Source organism: Solanum tuberosum, unplaced genomic scaffold (assembly GCF_000226075.1).
Source record: "Solanum tuberosum cultivar DM 1-3 516 R44 unplaced genomic scaffold, SolTub_3.0 scf00020, whole genome shotgun sequence".
NCBI lineage: Eukaryota > Viridiplantae > Streptophyta > Magnoliopsida > Solanales > Solanaceae > Solanum > Solanum tuberosum.
Genome location: NW_006238946.1, coordinates 996,360 through 1,016,509, shown reverse-complemented (window position 1 = coordinate 1,016,509; position 20,150 = coordinate 996,360). Strand labels below are relative to the sequence as shown.

At 33.5% G+C, this 20,150-nt stretch overlaps 2 protein-coding genes and 1 pseudogene across 2 annotated transcripts; 1 reads left to right on the top strand and 2 right to left on the bottom strand.

Annotated features, from left to right (window-relative positions):
* Positions 1–379: 379 nt before the first annotated feature.
* Positions 380–2,918, top strand: LOC102579486 (uncharacterized; annotated as a pseudogene).
* A 316-nt stretch (positions 2,919–3,234) lies between these two features.
* Positions 3,235–8,613, bottom strand: LOC102579162 (kinesin-like protein NACK1). Its single transcript, XM_006340645.2, has 13 exons — positions 8,227–8,613; positions 7,883–7,972; positions 7,588–7,688; positions 7,384–7,497; positions 7,223–7,304; positions 7,043–7,110; positions 6,885–6,950; positions 6,667–6,791; positions 6,128–6,464; positions 5,940–6,044; positions 4,674–5,807; positions 4,025–4,338; positions 3,235–3,816 (listed from the first exon to the last, which is right to left on the bottom strand). Exons 1-13 carry the CDS (start codon positions 8,441–8,443, stop codon positions 3,498–3,500), a joined length of 3,072 nt encoding a protein of 1,023 aa, XP_006340707.1. The 5' UTR covers positions 8,444–8,613; the 3' UTR covers positions 3,235–3,497.
* A 4,848-nt stretch (positions 8,614–13,461) lies between these two features.
* On the bottom strand, positions 13,462–18,309 carry LOC102578830 (probable serine/threonine-protein kinase abkC). Its single transcript, XM_006340644.2, has 5 exons — positions 18,177–18,309; positions 16,426–17,746; positions 15,076–15,345; positions 14,042–14,197; positions 13,462–13,860 (listed from the first exon to the last, which is right to left on the bottom strand). The coding sequence occupies exons 1-5, from the start codon at positions 18,182–18,184 to the stop codon at positions 13,741–13,743; spliced, it is 1,875 nt and encodes a 624-aa protein (XP_006340706.1). The 5' UTR covers positions 18,185–18,309; the 3' UTR covers positions 13,462–13,740.
* Positions 18,310–20,150: the final 1,841 nt, after the last annotated feature.

Genomic DNA, 20,150 nt, shown 5'->3' with positions numbered 1-20,150 from the left:
TTTTTTTGGGATAAGGGTTTGAAAAATACTCCAACTTTGGTCGGATTTGCTGTTGCGATACTAAACTTTCATGAGGAACTATTACCTCCCTAGACTATTTAATACCGTATTTTAAACATATATATTTGTCCACGTGGACATAAAAAATAATGCAAAATTATAAATAGTAATCTGTCCACGTGGGCACATATATACCTTTAAAATACACTATTAAATAGTTCAGAGGGTAAAAAATACGGTATTAAATAGTCTAGAGAGGTAATAGATCTTTATGAAAGTTTAGTATCGCAACAACAAATCCGACCAAAGTTGAGGTATTTTTCAGACTTTTATCCCTTTTTTTTTCAATTGACAACCCCATTGGTCCTGCAATCAGAAAAATTATCCCAAAATGTATGAGGCTGGACGAAGACAAAACATAAAGCCCAAACTCTCGAGTCTTAACCAAATTTCTGCCTTAATTCTTTTAAACCCCCGGGCCCCGTCCCCAACCTTACTCCGTCGACGGCGAAATCCTCGCATTTACGGCAATCGAACGGTATGTTTCTGTTATACGCTACTCCTTTCACCTCTCAATCTATAATTTCTCCCCTAAATAATTTTTCACTCATATTAATGTTTCTAATTCAAAATCTTAGTTAGGTATTCTTGAATCTTGATAATGAAAATGAAAGTGTTCTTGTTTATTGAAGAAATTATTTTACTGCGGAAAATTCAGAGAAAATTCGAATAAAGAGTTAAAGAATAAACAAAAGCTGTGAAATAAAAGCAGGGTGTGAAATTTAGGTATTCTTGATAATGAAAATATTCGTATAAAGAGTTAAGGATTCGTAGTTTATGACCTTTGAAAGAGCATTAATATCACTTGAAAGATTATGTATACACGGAAATTGAAGATTATGACCTTGATAGAACATTAATATAACTTGAAAGATAATATATACGGCAATTGAAGAGGAAAAATGCTTATAATTCACCGCTTGAACTTAGATGTGCAAACGTATTACGATTTTTCTTCTTTTGTGTTGTTCATATATATATATATATATATCCCAAGGGGTCTCCGGAGGTTATTATGATACTTTGCTATTTCCTGGTGGGGGGTTTGAGTTAGTCGGAGAATATTTCATATGTCGCGATTGGAAGTTGTTATTCTGCTTCTTTATGGGTTGTTCATTTGTGTTGGGTGTGCGTCTCATGGATTTTTGAAATTGTCACAATGAGAATTGATCTCAGAAAAAGGAAGATACTTTATTTTTTGCTTTTACATTTATTAGCAAAATCCATTTTTCTTATTCTCCTAATATTTAAGAATCTGGACTTCATATATTTTCTACTTCACTTGAGCTAATGAGAAAACAATCAAACATTATAACGTTTAAGATATATATTCTGTTTTACTTCAATGGGTGAATCTCTTGGTTGAGTTTGCTTTAATCATCTTGTTGCAGGTGTGCAGTTTGTCTTACTTTTGGATTCTCCAAGCTTTAATGCAATTCATTTTGTGATTCAGGTAGTTTGTTGAGTCAAGAGGAGACAAACGATGCCGCTTTATGATTGTATGCTTTTACTGAAACCGCATGTAAAAAAGGAGTCTCTGATGGACCTTGTTGCAAAGGTTGGGAAGCATGTTTATAGAAAAATGGTGTGCTTACAGATTTAAAGTCGTTTGGTACTGTTCAATTGGGTTATGGCATTAAGAAACTAGATGGAAGATATTATCAGGTCTGTTTCTACTATCCTTTCAATAATGTCATATTTGCATCTCTTTTTCTCCGGACAAGCGAATGATTCATCAGAAAAGCATCAACGGCGGAATGCAGTCCCATGAACATTGGACTATAGAAGTAGAAGAGAAAAAAACACTAGTTGATTTCTTCTCATCTTCCTAATCTTTGATAGAAAGAGTTACCCGGTACCTGTGCTGGTAGGAGGTAGCACGTACTAGGTGGAATAGTCGAGATCCACATAGTCAGCCCTGAGACCACAATTAACAAAAAAGGAAGGAAGAACATTCAACTATAAAAGTTGCCAAAGATATGAATTTATGCCCGAAGAAATTCCAAAGGTGCTTTTAACAGTTGTTCTGTATAGCAGTAGAGATAGCTGTTTAGCCCCATCATCATTTGTCTGCTGCTTTCCTTTGTTTTGGTGCATGAAAATAAATAAGTTTTAGGTCTGTGACAATGACCATGCTAATTTTTTCCATGATGCACCTATAGGACCTCGGAGAGGCCTGCTCTTCTCTATCTTCACAATAGAGTCTGGTAATTAGGTCCATTTTCGTTCACAGCATTATGATTATTGTTACTATATTTGTAATATCTTGCATTTTTTTAGGGGCAACTGATGCAAATGACAGTGATGACACCTTCCAGTTTTAACAATGAGCTGCATTACTTGAACAAAGAAGACCGCCTACTTCGATGGCTTTTGGTTAAGCATCGTGACATCAAATTTGGATTTGACTTTTTGGGTGAAGATGATGCTAAGGCTGACCTAAGCAAGTTCAGGAGCAACATATATGAAATTGAGGAAGAAGAAGAAGAAGAAGATGATGATGATGATGATGATGATGAATATAATGTCGATGAATTTGAGAAGAAGTCGGTCTAGAAAACTTATGACTTTCACTATAAGCTGCTGATTAGAGGCCACCATAACCCAAACCAGAGGAAGATAAAAAGGCTACAAGAACACCTACAAGTTAATCCCTGGCTTAAACTAATACTAGTAGATCAGTAGAAATTGATAAATTTCTGGCACGGGGACTCATCTATGACTCCAGTTTTAGTCATCAATCAGTATGTTATTCTAATCTTGATTATATTTTCTTGATATTTGATATTGGAGTGTGTTTTCTTATGTAAATATGAGTAAGTGTTAGAAATGATTTTCCCTCTTATGGTTTGTGCTAATCAGAGCCTAAATTGTTGTCTTGCTCTAAATTTTTGCTATCAATCCTCACACGGAAACTGAACAGTAGAAACTATTCGGAGTCCATATCCAAATTTTTAACAAAAGAGAGAAATCAAAGGGTTGTTTGGCAAAACATGTTATAACTCAAATTGCAGCTGAATGTCATCAGCTACAAGCCCATTGTTAATGTGAATTAAGCTTTGCTAGATTGATGAAATCAGCAGTGCAGGTCCATTTTATGCAATTTACTGAAGCCAAAACGGAAAGCAGTCTCTTCTTGGTCACTAAAGTTTTGTGACAGATGAAATGATGGTAGAAGCACATAATCAACAACCAATCTATATATAACGTAGGTATTTTACACTCTCTTTATGTTCAGTAGATCAAATTAGCACTCATGTACAAATCTACATTCGCAATTACAATCAGAATCTCTCCGGTGATCAACACCCAAGAGAACAAACAAACTACGAAATACTCAAACTCACTAACAGTTAAAAATCAGAACACTATGAGTAATGGAGCTCGAAGTCAGCCATCAACGAGTGTTTCCAACTCAAATATTGGACCTGACATTTTTACAAGATTGAAGATATCAAACTACGCGTGAAGTTATAAGTTCTAGATGGTCTAGGTGAAAAGTCAAGACCAAACATCTCTTTAGGAGCTTGTCCTGGCTTCATCAATCCGGTTAATTTTGCTACCAGGTAAGCACTATCTGCAAGGTGGTTCATATCATCTGTCTTGTTCCACAAACGCTGAACCAACTGGAACCTCCTATGTTTGCTGTTAATCTGAATGCCCCACTTAAGGTACAGGCTTTCTCGTTCTTCTTCTGTTAGCTTCCTCAGCATTTGCTTGCGCAGCATTCGTCTCTCTTGACGAAGGTCTTTCATGCTGTTTCACAAATCAAACAAGTTGTCAATCCGTTCAAATTTCATTTGCATAGTTATCTATCATCTTTTGCTTTTGCATTTAACATGCCAAGTACAAAACTGAGCTGTTAAATGCAAAGACTTACCTTTTATCATGCTTTAGGTACAAAGACAGTGCACATATATATGGCTCTGTGATGCAAATATATGCCGGATGTTAGTCAAATTACCTTTGTGCAAGGGACAAAGTCCTGCCATTGACCTCTGTTTTCTCTCCATGCGAATATGTGTCGTTGAGGAAGGTCAGTCTTCTGATCTCTACCTCCAGATATACTGCATCCTTAGCATCACCTTGAAAAAGAAGGAAGAAATATGTTCTGTGCACAAGGGAAATGTTGCAAGCATTCCAAAGTTCAATAATCTCTTTCTGTAGCATCTTGAACTCCGAGGGCCAGCTGCGAAGACTTTTCAGATCATCTTCTATTGGGTCCAACCCGACATCTTTGACACGCTTTGATGGTCTATCATGCTCTAGTTCAGCCTCCTTAACCAGTAACATACAAACACATATTAGTCATAAATTAAGGAAATGTAAGTTTTCTTGATTCTATTTAAACAGTGGACATAAACCCAAGGAATGTAATCCGACTGTCGATTACAGGTTTTATCTATATTTTTTCAGGTCACACAAACTTTTCATTCCATGAACGAACATCAACCATGAAAGAAGGGTGTTCTTCTAAAAATCTCAGGACTAGAAGAATCACCCATCCAAAAAATGAAGCATATAAATTTCATCATCATGAACAGATAAGAGATTGGAGATATATGGGAAGATGATTAAGAAGACAGGTAGAGAGAAGAAAAGATAATACTCACAGGACACTCTTTGACCTCCTTTTCATATTGAAGCTCATCTGTATCGTCCGTCCTTGCATCACTTGCATCATCTACATCATTGACACTCTCATTATCTGTATCTTCCCCTTTTGACACTTCATTGACATCAGTCTCGCCATAATAGGTGGAACTTTTCTCTTGAGAGTCCTTCACATCGGAGGTAAAGTTCGGGGGAGAGATTTTGATTTCCCAACACTCGGGTGTTGCGTTGACATTTCTTTCTGGCCGAGATGGTGGAGTATTTTCATTTTTGTTGAGTTCCTTAAAACATGGAGAATATAGATCATCCATTAGGCTAGGTTTACAGCTTCTGCTTCTACTTAATTTCAAGATGCTTGAGCCTGGTGAATCGTCAAGGAGCTCATATGTTGAGGATAAATTTGCTGGAGAAGGAGGCTCAAATGTATGCACACAGTTCAACTCTTTCTCTTCTTTCAACGGCAATGTTACTGACTCTCTACTGTCTGCGAACTTTGGTGATTCAAGGGTTTGAGAATCCTTTGAGGGAAGTGACAATGGTTCTTCACTATCTTTCTTTTCTTCCTTAAAAGATGAGAAGGGCACAAATTCTTCGTCTTCTTTACAGGGCAACAATGTGACTTCTCTATTTTCCTTGAGTAAAGGTGGTGCTAATCGTCCATAGTCGTCTGCTGGAGGTGACACTGTTCCCTTATCTGCTTTGTCTTCATTATCTGCTGTCATTTCAGCTGGAAACTTACTTCTTTCTTCAGGAGATGGAAATTTGGATTCTTGTTTTACCTTCGTACTTGATTCCTTGGTTTCAATGCAATGAACTTCCTTGTATAGGTCTTCTGAATTAGTTCCATTACTTTGTTTTTCAATCTCATCCCATCCTTCACATGAATCACTTTCACTATAATTTGAACTGCGGCCAGCTAATAACCTTGGAGATGAACTGTTATGGAGAAAGTTCTCTTCAAACTCTGGTACGCGTATAATTTGTTCCTCAGAACTACTCCTGCTATGTCCATCTGAACATGTTCTAATATCAGCATCTATAGATGGAGTGTATGACAAAATGGACACTTGCATTGGGCTTCGATAATCTGGTGATCTCCGCACACGCAGATTTGGGTAGTTTCCTAAACCAACCTGTAACATAATTCAAAGGCTGTAAGGGCGGACTGCTCTACATTCAGCCACACCACAGTGACCCTGAAGCGCCTTTTAGCATTAAGAAGCAAATATATAGACAGAAAATAACAGTCTAAGTAGCATATATACCTGCATTAATAAACCTGCATCATCTCCAAGCAGTTGTCGCATATCTCTAACTTGAGTCTGAGCTATGTCACGCTGCATAGTCAAGTCCTTTATCTCCTTCTCCATCTACAAAAGAGATGACATAATGATCAAGGTGTCAAACTGGTACAATAGCCAGGAAACTAGATTATCAATCCAAGATGCAGTACCTGTTCTATTTGTTTGTTCTTCTCTCGCAGCAATGCTTCATAATCTGAAGGGAATAGAGAAGTTCTAGGACTCCTTAACTCGTTCTCCAATCTCGTCAACTCCCTCTGCAAATGCTTCACTAAAACTTTATCTGAGACGACTACATTCACTTGGGCAGTAGTAGTTACTTCCTTGGCACAACTTGCAAACAGAAGAGTATTCCTTGATTGCTCAACATGACTTCGTGCAGGGCTCATTGTACAGATGATGGCAGTTCTACCATTGCCACCCAATGATGGTTGTAGTATCCTAGTTAACTTTGAATCTCGGAATGGAATGTGACCATTCCTACCCTTGCTGTATTATATAACAACTTGCATTAGCAACAATTTCAATTTCAATTTCCTGCTATATTAGAAGTGATCTAGAGAGGTTTATGTTTATATCAATAAGCATTTTGGAGAAAATAAAGTTGATGCAAAGGCAATGTATGAGGAGATGGACTCTTACAATGACCCTATTGCACTAGATTAGAAGAGAGGCAAGAAATATAAACGACCTTAGCTTGCGTATAACAGTGCCCAAAGTCAGCAAACTGCGATTTATGTGGCAGCCCTCTTTCAGCCTTGTGCCAGCTGACAATGACTGAGATGCACGCTCACTTCCAGCTAAATCAACAAAATTCTGCGTGACATCGAGAAAAACAAGCACTTATTAGTATGATGATTACTGAGACCATGCTAAATATCAACTATCTCCCCAGACATATTTTCATACCACAGTAGCTGAAAGAGAACTGGAATTGTCCCTGCCTAAATACTCCCGCGCAGAACTTTCAATTGTCTGCAATAAGTTATGAGTCAAAACTGTAATCTTCTAAAAGATAATACTGGCTTGTTAACCAAATGCACACGACTAATATTATGTTATTTTACCAGTCTGATAATTTGATGAGATCTGGAGCTGGTCTCATTGAGCGCGGTTTCTCCTATCTGTCTCTGAGCTGCAAAAGTTCAAACAATATCAATCAACTACTTCTCAAACCCCTCCTCAGTATCCACATTCTGCACCTCTCAGGCAAAATTTCGTTCCAACACTAATCTTTCGTCTCTTACCTTCACAAATAGAAAGTAGCTGAATGACGTGGTTCCAATCCCTCAATGTTTCCTCTGTGAGCTTCTCAACAATTGTTCCTCTCTGTCAAAATTGCTTTGATGAGATTTCAAGGAGGAAAAAAAATCTAAAAAAATTTGTTGATTCGGAGAAAAGGACTAACCTCGGGGTCATCTAGAAGTCTAAGAAGAGTGGTATCAGCACTAAGGAGATCTCTGACAGATTCATTGTAAATCTCCATAGCAGAGAACTTCAAAATAAAGTCTCTCTCGGAGTGCTACAAGTAGTAATACAACTAGATACTCAGTAAGCGAAAGCGAAAAGCCTTGGATAATACGAAATGCAGACAATATAAACAAGTGATCACCTTCTGAATGTAGTCATATATATCAGCTATAGCATATTCAGTTATACCAGTCATAGTATACGTCTTTCCACTGCTCGTTTGGCCATACGCGAATACGCTTGCTACGAAATACATTAATGGTTTCAGATCAATAATACAAAACATGAACTTGTACGAACTATAAGATCGATGGAAATACTGAACAATTCAGACACAAATAGCCGGACCATAGATTTTGAAGTTGAAAATTGAAATTTTAATAGTATCAGATAAATTAGCTAAAGAAATGGAAAAATATTTAATTTTTCTTACTCACAATTGAATCCACTAAGAACAGAAAGAGCAACATCTTTAGCAGTTTCTTCATACACCTGTCTTGTGGAGCAATTAGTCCTAAATACCCTGTCTGCAAGCAAAGCAAAATCATATCCCAAAAACAGAACATTGTCAAACTCATAAAGTTTAATTCAATTATGGTTAAACATGACTTATTGAGGCTGCTAAAACCTTTCTTTCCTGAATTAGCACACAATTTAAATCACATAAACTTAAAACTCCCTAATCAACAGTTAATCCAAATAAAGTACCCAAAATGGACCAAGCAGAAATGCAAATTACAAGACTTTCAAGTAAATATGAAGAAATAAAGGATGAACTTACCAAATGTATAAGCAGAGGGATACATAGAGCGTTCAGACAAAGAAAGATTAACATTTTTGTAAATAATTGTAGTGTCATTAATACACTCCCAATCTGAAACATCATTTCTTAAAATTTCTTTATCATTCAAAGGCCTCAGACGCACCGACACCAAAATTCTTTCTTCGCGGCCACTAGCCTCCTTCGCCACCTCATCAACAGTCGCCATTGTACCCATAATTGCCTCAAGTTTATGGATAAAATGTCAAAGAAATTAGCAAAATATATATCTCATTTTTTTTGTTTCTTCAAAGAGAAGTAAAGGTTAGTAAGCATATTATATAATTGAATGAATGATCATTTTGTGTGAGTCAATAGAATGGAAGTTGAATGATAAGTGTATTTTGCTTGTCTCATGCATTTATGGTATTTTATGTGCTAAATTTTAGACTTTATAAATATTGTTTGGATGTTTATGGGTTAGCTATGGTCCCCCTTTACAGTCTGTCAGTCTCTGTCTTGATTCTTATGAATGTTCCTTAACCTTTGGTTTTCACAACAAAACCAAAGATTAGGTTCACAAGCTCATCCATTAATATTAAAATACTTAGGAGTTATTAATACACCTTTCATTATTATAAACAAGATTTTGATTGAACAAAAATTATTTTTTAGATAGACTAAAAAGAAAGTGTATTAGTTTGATTGTGCATATAATTTAATAAATAAAGGGAGATGTTGAAATTTTGATGTGTGTAATACTTATAAATTTTGTGGTTTTTGAATTTATCAGATAAAATATTGAAATTTGAAAAACTTACACACTATATATATATATACAAAAATACTACTCTTTTTGAAATATGTATATCAGAAAGAAGTAAAACACATAAATTGAGAAGAAATAAAGGGAATATGAATATTTTTTTATTTACTATATTTTTTTTCTTTTGTTTGTTATTTTATTTACACATTGGAAAAGGTAGAATTTTTCCTCCGTCAGGGGGTCGTTTTCAGAAAAAGTTGATTTGATAGTTTTAATAAAAAATAAACACCGGCCATTTGACAAAATCTCTGTTTAGTTTCTTTGGAATATAAATTTCAAGAATAAAGAGACAGAATTTTAAAAACTATTTGAATAAAAGTCGAAATTAGATCCAAATTCTTTTCTTTAATATTTAGTTTGTGTTAGATTTTTTTTTTCTTTTCTAATTTGATTGCAAACTTAACAACCACATCCAACAACAGCTTAACTAATTTAATGACATTTTTTTTTTTCACTAAACAGTTGGTTAATTGTTGTTATACATGTTAGATCTTATCGAAACAGTTTACCAAAAAATGATTAAATTAAATTTCTTCCATTTTAATTAAATTACTTTTGCCCTGACTCAATCAATTCGGTGAACTGACCATTTCATTAGATAATAATTGTCTCTAAATTAAAATTAATGGCTAAATTATTTTACTAGTTTGAATTTGAATTGAGGAAATAAATAAATGTAGTTTTTCTTGTTTGAATTTGAATTAAAGAAAAGAAAGATAGGGTAACATTAAAGATGAACAGTCTTTATCAGCATAAACGTCAACTTTTAGTTAGTTGTAGAAGCAATGCCAAGCAAAAGAATAATATGGACTACAAAAAGGAATTCTAAAAATGCAAAAATATGTATCATATTACAATAGTACGCTACCATTATTTTATGTTTAGATTTTATTTTAGTTTGATTGTTTTTAATATTTGTACTATCAATTATTTTTTTCAATATTTGCATCATAATTTTTTATAACTTGCAATTCTTTCAAACTGTTTCTTGAGTCATGAGTGTCTATCAGAAATAACTTTTATATCCTATAAAGATAGGGATAAAAATCTACATATACGATGCACCTTACTCTCCCAAACCTCTTTATGAAACTATATTATTATTATTATTATTATTAATGTATATAACATATTATAAATTTATAGGGTATTCGAAAAAGATTTTAAATAAAAGAATTGTGGGGCTTTGACTTGGAGCTTAAAGGCACGCTTCATATGTTTATTCTTTTTAAGTCTATCTCATCTTGCGTTTTTTCTCGTGTACTAAATTCGTGAATGACAAGTAAGGCTTATTTCTTAAACATATTTGTCAATTTTTGGGAATTTATTTAGTATATAAAGAGATTTTACGGGTCAGGTAGGTTTTTGTTTAAAATCTCTATAATATTTTCTATTTTTCACTTAAAAATCAGGTGTTACATTATTAAAGAGCAGCTCAATATATCACTTTTTGGTTTGAACGATCTTTTGTGTCGTAACATTAATTTAGTTAAGTAACTTTTGAGTGAAATAACAAAAATATAGTTCTTTGATAAAAAAAAAATCGTTGTGTGGCTTGATAGTTATAGAGTGAGTTGAGAATAATTATGAGATCTCAAGTTTAATTATTTTATTAAAAATATGACTAAATTTTTTTTTTTTATCCGTTCTAATCTTGATAAACAAAGTTATCTAACTTTTTTGTCGAGTGGGCAATAAATTATCATGTGCTTACATATTGCATTGATATTTTAATTTCATTTTTCATAAAAAAGCACGGGACACCTATAGAAACACCAATATACAACAAGTCAACAAATAAAAGACAGGCAGTTTAGGTGCTTAATTAGAAGCTAAAATATCATTTTCACTTTTTATGTTGGGCCCAAATAAATTAATGTAATATTTTCACCTAACCAAGAGAAAAATATACTACTAATATATGAAGACAATAAATGGTGGCAGGTGAAGAAGATCCAACTCTGTGGAGCCAAATCACTCACAATCTGTTACACTCTTAATTCTTATCATTAATTACTAAGTAACATATTTATGTCTTAATTTAAAATTTCAGGCTTTCCAAATTCTTCCTGTCATTATTCCATAGCAGGCAGATTAAATGCTATTATTCCAAAGCACCCAAACGATTAATCATTTGTATATAATTAACTTAATTATAATTATACCGTGACAACATAAAATTCTTTTCTATGAGTATAATTTAGTACTTTATCAATCTCAATTTTATGTTATATAAAAAGAGCTGCCACCCTAGGCCTTTAATGATACAGTTTTGATGATATTTTCTAAAGTCGCGGTTATGTCTTGCATTTTCTGTTGTAACAATATTAATCCAAGGTACACAATTTGATTATTTTTTTTCATAATTACGACTTTTACTAGTACAATAATATTGTCTAGTAATGATCAAACTATTTAATAATGGATTAAATTTTGTTTGACTTATCTACTATTCATTGCATGTGCTGGGAGAACTTTAAGTATATATAATTTAAACTTGAATAATTATTATATCAACCTAAATATGATTCTCCTATTCCTATATTTGCCATATTCTGTTCGTCCAATAATGAATGTTTTGATAGAGGCCGATTCCATTTATAATTATTTTCCTCTCTGATTATCATAAGTTGGGGTATACTTGCACCGTTTCATGATATGTGTGCTTTTCGAGAGATAATTTCATTAATTTTTAAAATATTAATAAATTATATAACAAGTACTTTATATTACAATTTTTTCATATAAATATAATAAAAAAATATATTTTAAAATATTAATCAAAGTTCATATTATATGATACTTAAAAAGAGAATTATGATAAGTAAAAATGAACATAAGAGGTTTTGAGTGCAAGTCTTTCGTATGAAATCGTCTTTGTTAGAGACCGCTTTATTTTTTATGTGAAATTTTTCGACGCGAATTCAAATATAATCAGGCTCTAAAGTCAATTTCAAACGGCCAACGTGGGAAGAAAAAAAAGGACACGAGTAGAAAAGTAAAGCTTGTAGAGTATGTAGGGATGATGGGACCTATTTGACTGAGGGGAAAAAATAAAAATAGAAGGCATGTGCTTTGAAAAGAGAAGGTTTATCATTTCCTTGCTTACTCTTCATTATGCAGCTCAGATGAATCAATGAAGAAAGGACCATTCACATGCATGTGCCACTTCTCATTATTTGTAGCTTTTATCTATTACCTGTCACTACTTTATTTTTATTTTTCTAAAAATAAAAAATGAAGTTGGTTTTCTCTTTCTCCAACTTTAATGTTCAATTGTGTGTATATATATATATTCAGTATACTAATGGTTCTTTATCATTCCAACAATTCACAGGACATTAAAATATGTATACTTATTTATAATTTGCTTGTATTCTTCTCTTCCCAATCAGTGTGAGGCACGGATTTCTCTAAGGAAATTAAAAAAATAAGAGTGGTCTATTGTGTTTAGGGAAATTCAATCATTTGAAGTAGTAAGTATAATTTTTCGACGAATGAAATTGGCTATGACATTATTCACAATTAACATTACCAGTATAGTGCAACGAAAATGCTCTACTGTTTAACAATGAAACAAGTAGAGATGAGGAATTCAATTTAAAATCCGTTTTTTTTCTTCTCATCTTTGATAATTTCTTTAGCAAGATCAATCAAACTTACAGAAGTACAATAATGTCTTTTAGGTTCATGTATGAATTCAGAGAAGACAGGAGAGGTGGACCAAAAATGCACAAGTCAAAATAAAGACTGAGAAAACAAAGGGTTTATGGAACCAAAGCCACAAAATCTAATGACCAAACATGTGGTGTGAAGGTGTTTTCTTAGTGTTGGGAGATTTTGGGGCATCAGTATTAGATTTGAGTCCCACCTTATAATCTTTATTACTTTGCACTTTGTTATAATTAAGGGGGCCTGTGAATTATGTTCTTAAAAGTATACCATATGCTATGTTGGGTATTTGTGTACCCCATCAGAAAGTTTAGTTCAAGACCCTTTAGTGCATAAAACCGTTAAGAGTTATTGGATCAATAAGACGGGTCTATTATTAATAACTTGAACGCATTCTTTATGTATCCAAAGAAAAGAACAAATAAACACAAAAAAACAAAAGTCACAATTTTAACATAAGTTTTCTGTTATGTAAGGTTTATCTTTTATAATTACACTCTTTTGACAAAGCTGCAACGATATTTCACAAGCTTCACCTTTGTGTTGTATTTAATTCAAATGGAAGACAGTTTGTCAACTTTAGCTTTACTGGATCTTGAAGATTGCATCTTTTCAAGAAACATGTGATTACCTTTTCTATTATTGTTTTTTTTTTTTTGAATTTCAAACTCTTCTAATAAACTTATATTTAGTGACATCATAAATAATTTACTGCCTCCAAGAACAGTGCTAAAGTCAAATTTCTGGAGTTCACATGGTTTTCACTTTTGACAATTCAGGCAAAGAGAAGGGCTTTATTCTTCTTTACTTATAAATTCTTACATGTATGGGATAAGATCCATGTGGCTGTAATATTTTTGGACCAAAGCAACAAGTACAGGACAGTCTTTCTAAGGCTGTTTTTCTACACTTGGGCTGAGCTGAAATGCTTAAATTTTTTTCAACCAAACTGAACTATTGGCTAATATACGATTTGTTGTTCTAAACTTACAAGTATAACGATATGTTGCAATTGGAGGAAGAATTAGAAGAGTTTGTCATGGGGCCATGAGTCCTTCAATAGTGTAAGTTAGAGATTCTGCCCAATCAGATTTGAGCAGCAGTGTCTGCAAGGTGTGCATAACATCATAATCAGGATCAAGCTTCCTTTGCCAGCCCTACAAGGCAATAAACATATCATCAAAAGAAGGAAAATCTTAAACCAGATTATCGAACACTACTCAGCAGACTGATTATAGTACTTGTCAGTAAGTACTTTTGACATGTTTGAATAAAGAAATGCAGGTTAATCAATTTCACGTTACATGAACGCACGTTTGTAGAAAAAGGAAGAATTACCTCAAGGACTAAAGTTGTCACCATAACAGTGCAGACATTACCATCGATGTTCACTCTGTGATGCCGAACTTTCTCAAGGAGTTGCTCAATGCAATCAGCAGGGTGGACCAAATCACCTTCTGGAGTTCCCCAAAAATCAAATGACTCCTTCACTTCCTGCAGTACGTTAGTAAAGAACTAAGGCATATATCCATCACCTCATGAGAAAAAAATAAGCAGTCTTTTAGCATAAAGATATCACGTAAAATAATGGGACCAACTCTCCATACCCATAGACATTAGTTGTACCCACAGAAAGATGACCATTTAGAATTTCATGAGCAAGAATGTGTAGAAATGTTGAACAACTTGAAGAATGTAGAATCTGATTATATATAATCTCATTGATAGCCAAAGAGCTAAAGCTAGTAATGTATTTTGATCACTATAAGGAACTATTTTTCTTTTTAAACGCTTTGTCCAGTGGTGGTGGATAGGAGGAGAGGAGGAGATTGGGGAAAGAATATAATAGTCTCCTCCATCCTACTTTTTGTTTGATCTACTTCCCATTATAGAATGTCCTGCTAATTTTTACCTCCTTTGAATGGAAAATTACATCTTCAAAATGTCAAAAACATATGATTGCAATATTTTCATATTCTTTTTTTCCATCTTCTCACAATCTATATTCACAATATCAGAAACAGAACACTCGAGCCCTTTTTCCAAACCTCCCAAGAAGTCAGCCTGTCAGCCAATTTGGGTAGAAGGATAGTTCACTAATGGATACCTGCCACCTACCACCAACAACATTTATTAGGTAACTCTATCCACCAAGGTTAGAACAGGTGGAAAGAAATCACCTAGTGTTTTTGTCTCACCTGGGATTTGAACCTGAGAACCTCATGGTAGATTTTCAATTTGTTTCTTTGCACAAGTATAATATAGTAAAAGAAATTCGAGGGATCAAAAAATGTTAGCTCTATTGGAGAAGATAATTAAGAACAGCCAAAGCAAGTTTTGAAACAATCCATTTAAGATGCATGGAACTAAACCTTAATGAAGGCTTCTGGATTAGGGCAATTCTGTTTCTTTGACAATTGCAGAGTGCACTCTGCTACAGTTTGGCCATCTCGATGAGCAATTGCCTTAAAGAACTCCAATAATATTATCCGATCATTGTTAGTAAGTTCAGCGGTCATGCCTACATCAAGGAAAACAACATGAGGCTTTGATTTGAAGATTCGTTTCCGAGATGACTTGCTTTGGGTTACCCGAACAAGGATATTTCCAGGATGCATGTCAGCATGAATAAAGTTATCCACCTGAAATGGGAAATGGGGTATTATATGAGAAGTGAAAAAGAGAGAGAGAGACTAAAGAGCAAGTAAAAAATAGTGATTTTAATACATAACATAGAGAATTAGATTGTTCTAATCTATCTAAACACTTTTTGGACTCCGAAATTTCCTCTCCAATGCCATCCCCTCTTCAACATCACAAGTTCTAGACATTATTTTAATAGACTACATAAAAAGAAAGAAAGCATCCAAGCAAATGTCATAGAAGGCTTCTTTTCCTTCCTTCTTTATAGCTAGAAAACTACAAACAATAGCAGTAAAAAACAGTCATAAAGAAGAAGTGTTGATAATGCCAAAATAATGCATTTGAATATTTTAGTATTATCACTACTCACTGTTTTAACTTCAATAAGAGTACAGTTTCTGGACAGTATTCAAGGCCAATATATCACCGATTACTCAGTAAAGCAACAAATCTATAGTATATCCAAGACTGTTTTAACAAGGGAAAAGAAAAAAAATACAGCATCTAACAGTTTCCTTTTAAGGGAGTAAGGACTAATAAGCAATTACAGAAAAACAAATTCATACTAAAATACTAACCAAGAGAAGAAACAAGAACTTCCATGTAGCCCAATATTGGCCAAACAACATTAGGCATAACTAAAGCTTTTCTTGGAATACATACTCCACATTTTTGTTCAAATCTTGCACCAACACATTTGCTTTTATAGCTAGAGAGGGAACAACAACATCTAATATAGTGTCAGTTTTGTATTGCACTAGACCTTTTTATTCCATTGATAGTATATTTCAAGTCACACACTTGCATCAATATTTGTGCTTTATACTTAAATTTTAGATAAATTAATATGAAGAGAACATTTTCTTAATGAAAATCTATCCCCACACGCAAACATATATAAAAATAATAAAACCAAAAGCATTTGTAGAAGTACAACTCCATAAAAGTATATCCTGAGTTTCACATTACATTAAAATGTGGTGCTTTATACACAAATTCAGACAAATTAACACAAAGAGGACATTTTCTTAATCTATACACACAACACAAACACACACACTAAGTAAAGAGAATATTACCAAAAGCATCTTTAGAAGAGCATGTGTCCCAATATGAGCAAGTGCACTTTTAAGTCTTTCATGGCCTTCAAGCTCATCAACATAATATGAAACACATTCCCCTTGTTCAAAAGTCTCCACCAATACAGCAGGATGCACTAGGGGATAGACAGGCTTTGGAAAAGAGACATCCTTCCATCTGCGGAAATTATAGATGAAGCGGCTTAAATGTGCAGCCTCCCTAGCAAGATCAACCTGAGACATCATAAAAACAGCAAATTGCTGGACGCTTTCATCCAACCTTAACCACTTAAGTTTAGGAATGCACTGTGATATCTTAGCAACTAGATTAATAATCTCGAAATCTTGTCTTATTAATTCACCTACTCCAGGATGCCTAACTTTAACAGCCACCACTATAGGCTTGATCTTTCGACCACGGTATGGATACAACAAGGAAGCCCTATGCACTTGAGCAATACTTCCAGATGCCAGAGGTTTCTCCTCAAATTCATCAAAAATTTCAGAAATCTCTCGACCAAATGCTTTTTTGATTGTCTTTTTCGTGTAATCGAAGCTATGTTCAGGAGCTTTGGTGTGAAGCTTTGATAGCTCAGTACACAAATCTTTAGAGAAAAGATCAGGCCGTGTAGCTGCCCACTGGCCCCATTTGATAAATGCAGGACCTGCTCTTTCGAGTGTGCTACGGACTACCTGAAGCCACAGTTTCCTGAAAGAAGGTCCAAATGCATCAGCAAATGGGGCCATTACAATGCTAGGAGAAAAGAGTATCCCCAAATAAAAGGCCCTCAACAGCAGAACAAAACCTTCAAATATGGAATGCAGCACTGAGGTAACCAAAAAATGTCCGTTTTCAGCATGCCTGTAGAAGCTAGTCATTGGGAGACCATACTCCAAGTCTGGTGATGCTTGTGCCAGTGCTATATTTCTTCCATACGTTATGGCAAGAAAACTAGGGAGAATCACATAAGATCTGCTCAATGCCAAGCTAACTGCTTGTGCAAATCGACTTAAGCGAATAAAAGTTTGCCCCTCATCGAAATATTTACGTGATAACTTCTTCCAAGCAACTTCTGCATGATTTCTTACAGCTGTTCCCGGTGAAGTCAATGAATAACTCCCATAGAAAGTATTACGCATTCTACGTGCTACAGATGAATCATATCCCCTAGTAGATACATATTGCCCATAAAATCTACATATAGGAGGACATACACCATTCCCAATAAGTTCTAATTTTCTCGCTTGTTCTGAGCAGATAGTAGTCCGATTTCGGCATAAGGATTGTCCAAGTCCTTTAGTTTTACCAACTGAAAAGTTTCTGCATTCCAAGCACAACACAACTTAGCAGAGGCAAAATGTAAAACCAGTAGCTATTTCACTCTAAAAATAATTCCCTCTTTTGATATGTGCAACTAAAATACTGTTTCAAGAACAATAACACTAATTGGAATGACTACACAATGAAATCTGAATGTTCGTTTTCGTATGCAGAACTAAAATGCCCTAGTGCAAAAAGTACCCCAATCCTACCAACAGACCCATGGGCCCCTATAAATACAGAAAGTATGAAACATTGAGTTTTACTTACAGCAGTTAAAAGCTTGTTGAAGAAAATTCCAAAAGGCCTACAGAAACCTTGGGATTTATTTTGCAGCCAACTTAATTTACTACTACTCTAATAAAAACATAGAGCTAAACAAGTAGAGCAAAAAGGCAAAATGTGCGAAATGAACAAGGAAAGGGCGTACCTTGACATGGCGAATAGAGAAAATTAACGGCGTCGCTGTTTGCAGAGGCTAACGTAGACGGGAGGTGAAGAGCATCGCCGATAAGCATTTTTCACAGATTGTATTTGTCGGTGATAAAGACCAAACCATATGATATACGTGTAATTTTAAATGCGGCTTATTTCTTGTTTACTACTGCCCTCCGTCTGTTTTTATTTGTCCTGGTTTTCTTTTATAGAGTCAAATTATAAAAAATTTGATTAATCTTTATCACGTATTTTTTCATTATATTAATATGTAAAAAATTGTAATTTATAGTACTTTTCATATAATTTTTGAATATCTAATTTTTTTGTTTAATGACAATTAAAGTGGACAAAAATAGTAATAAACAACACGCAATTGAATTAAAATAGCATTAGTAGAATTCACTCTCTAAATACCAAATTAATAAATATTTGACATGTATTTTATTACTCTAATAATTTACACAATTTAACTTTCATATATTACTTACATCAAATTCAGTTAAGTTTCATCCAAAGGTGGAGCTAGGTGGGGTTCATGGGTTCGGACGAACCCACTTACTTTTTTGTAAATTCTATATTTGTATTAAAAAATTAAAAAAATTATGTATATTAACTTGTGAACCCCAAACAAATTGATTTAGAACCCCAAACTTTTAATCTTGGCTCCGCATCTGGTATCATCTTGAGATCCCTCTAAATGTTGTACGAGGTAGCATATTGGAACTTTCAAAATGATGGGTTTTTCCATCTTGCTTTAACGGATTTATCGATATGAATCTAAATTAATTATGTTAGTTAACTTCAGATATTAGACACTTGAAATTAATAAAAACTACGTAGAGAGTTACTACGAGACAAATTAGCAAATAATTTTGTTATTATTAAAATGTAATGTCAAATGATGTTTTTTTAATCAATAAAGATGTGTTTATGGATTTTCAGTCACAAATAAACATGTGCGGTATAACAAATAATACATGTTATGTAATGTCAAAAATAGATCTTTTCCGTTCTTTGTTAACAATGTTTTTTTATGTAAAGGAACAACAAAAAAAGACAATTATTAATTTTTATCCTCTGTGATTAACTGTTAATTTTTCGTGCAATGTTGATCAGTAAAATTTTAAATTTAAGCAAAAAGGTCAAAGGTCTAAACGGGAACTTTCTTAAATAGTTTGTTCAAGTTCTATGTGCACCACACACGACCGTGCACTAACGTGTTCCACTTTGATCCATATATACTAACTAGACAACGGAGCCCGTGCTAGCACGGGCCCAATATGTATCATTTTTTGTTTCAATTTATGTGACAAAGACAAAATTAAAGAATTAATCAAACTTTAATATTAATTTAAAATAGTTTAACTTTTTAATTATTGTTAACTATGGTAAAAAAATTTTATGTCTTTTAACATTCTAAATTGCTAATTATTGTTGTATGATTTGTAATATCTTTTAAGCAATTTTGAAATAATAAAGGTTGTTTCTTCTTTCTCAATTTATGTGGTACTAATAAAATTTAGAGATTCAATCAATTTTTTTTGTCTTTAAAATATTCTATTGTTAATTACTGTAAATTATTGTACTTTCTAAGTAATTTTCAAATAATATATATTATTTCATTTGTCCAATTTATGCATCACTGGTAAAATTTGAAGAGTTAATCAAATCTTTTACATATTTTTATATCTTTTGAATATTTAAGTAAATAATTATTGTGATTTATAATATTTTATACAATTATTTAAAAAAATTTAAACAACAAACAAACGAATTCATCATAGGAAAATTACCAAAGCATCCTTGAATACATCAATAATGGGTCCCGCTTTTTGTTTTTAAGAAATTGCACATTCGAAGGATATTTTTGTCCAAAGTAGAAATATTGTGTAAAAAATGTGTATTTATTGTGATTTTGAATGTTTTGTGGGGTAATAGGACGCACGCAAAGTTAAGGTGTCTTTTT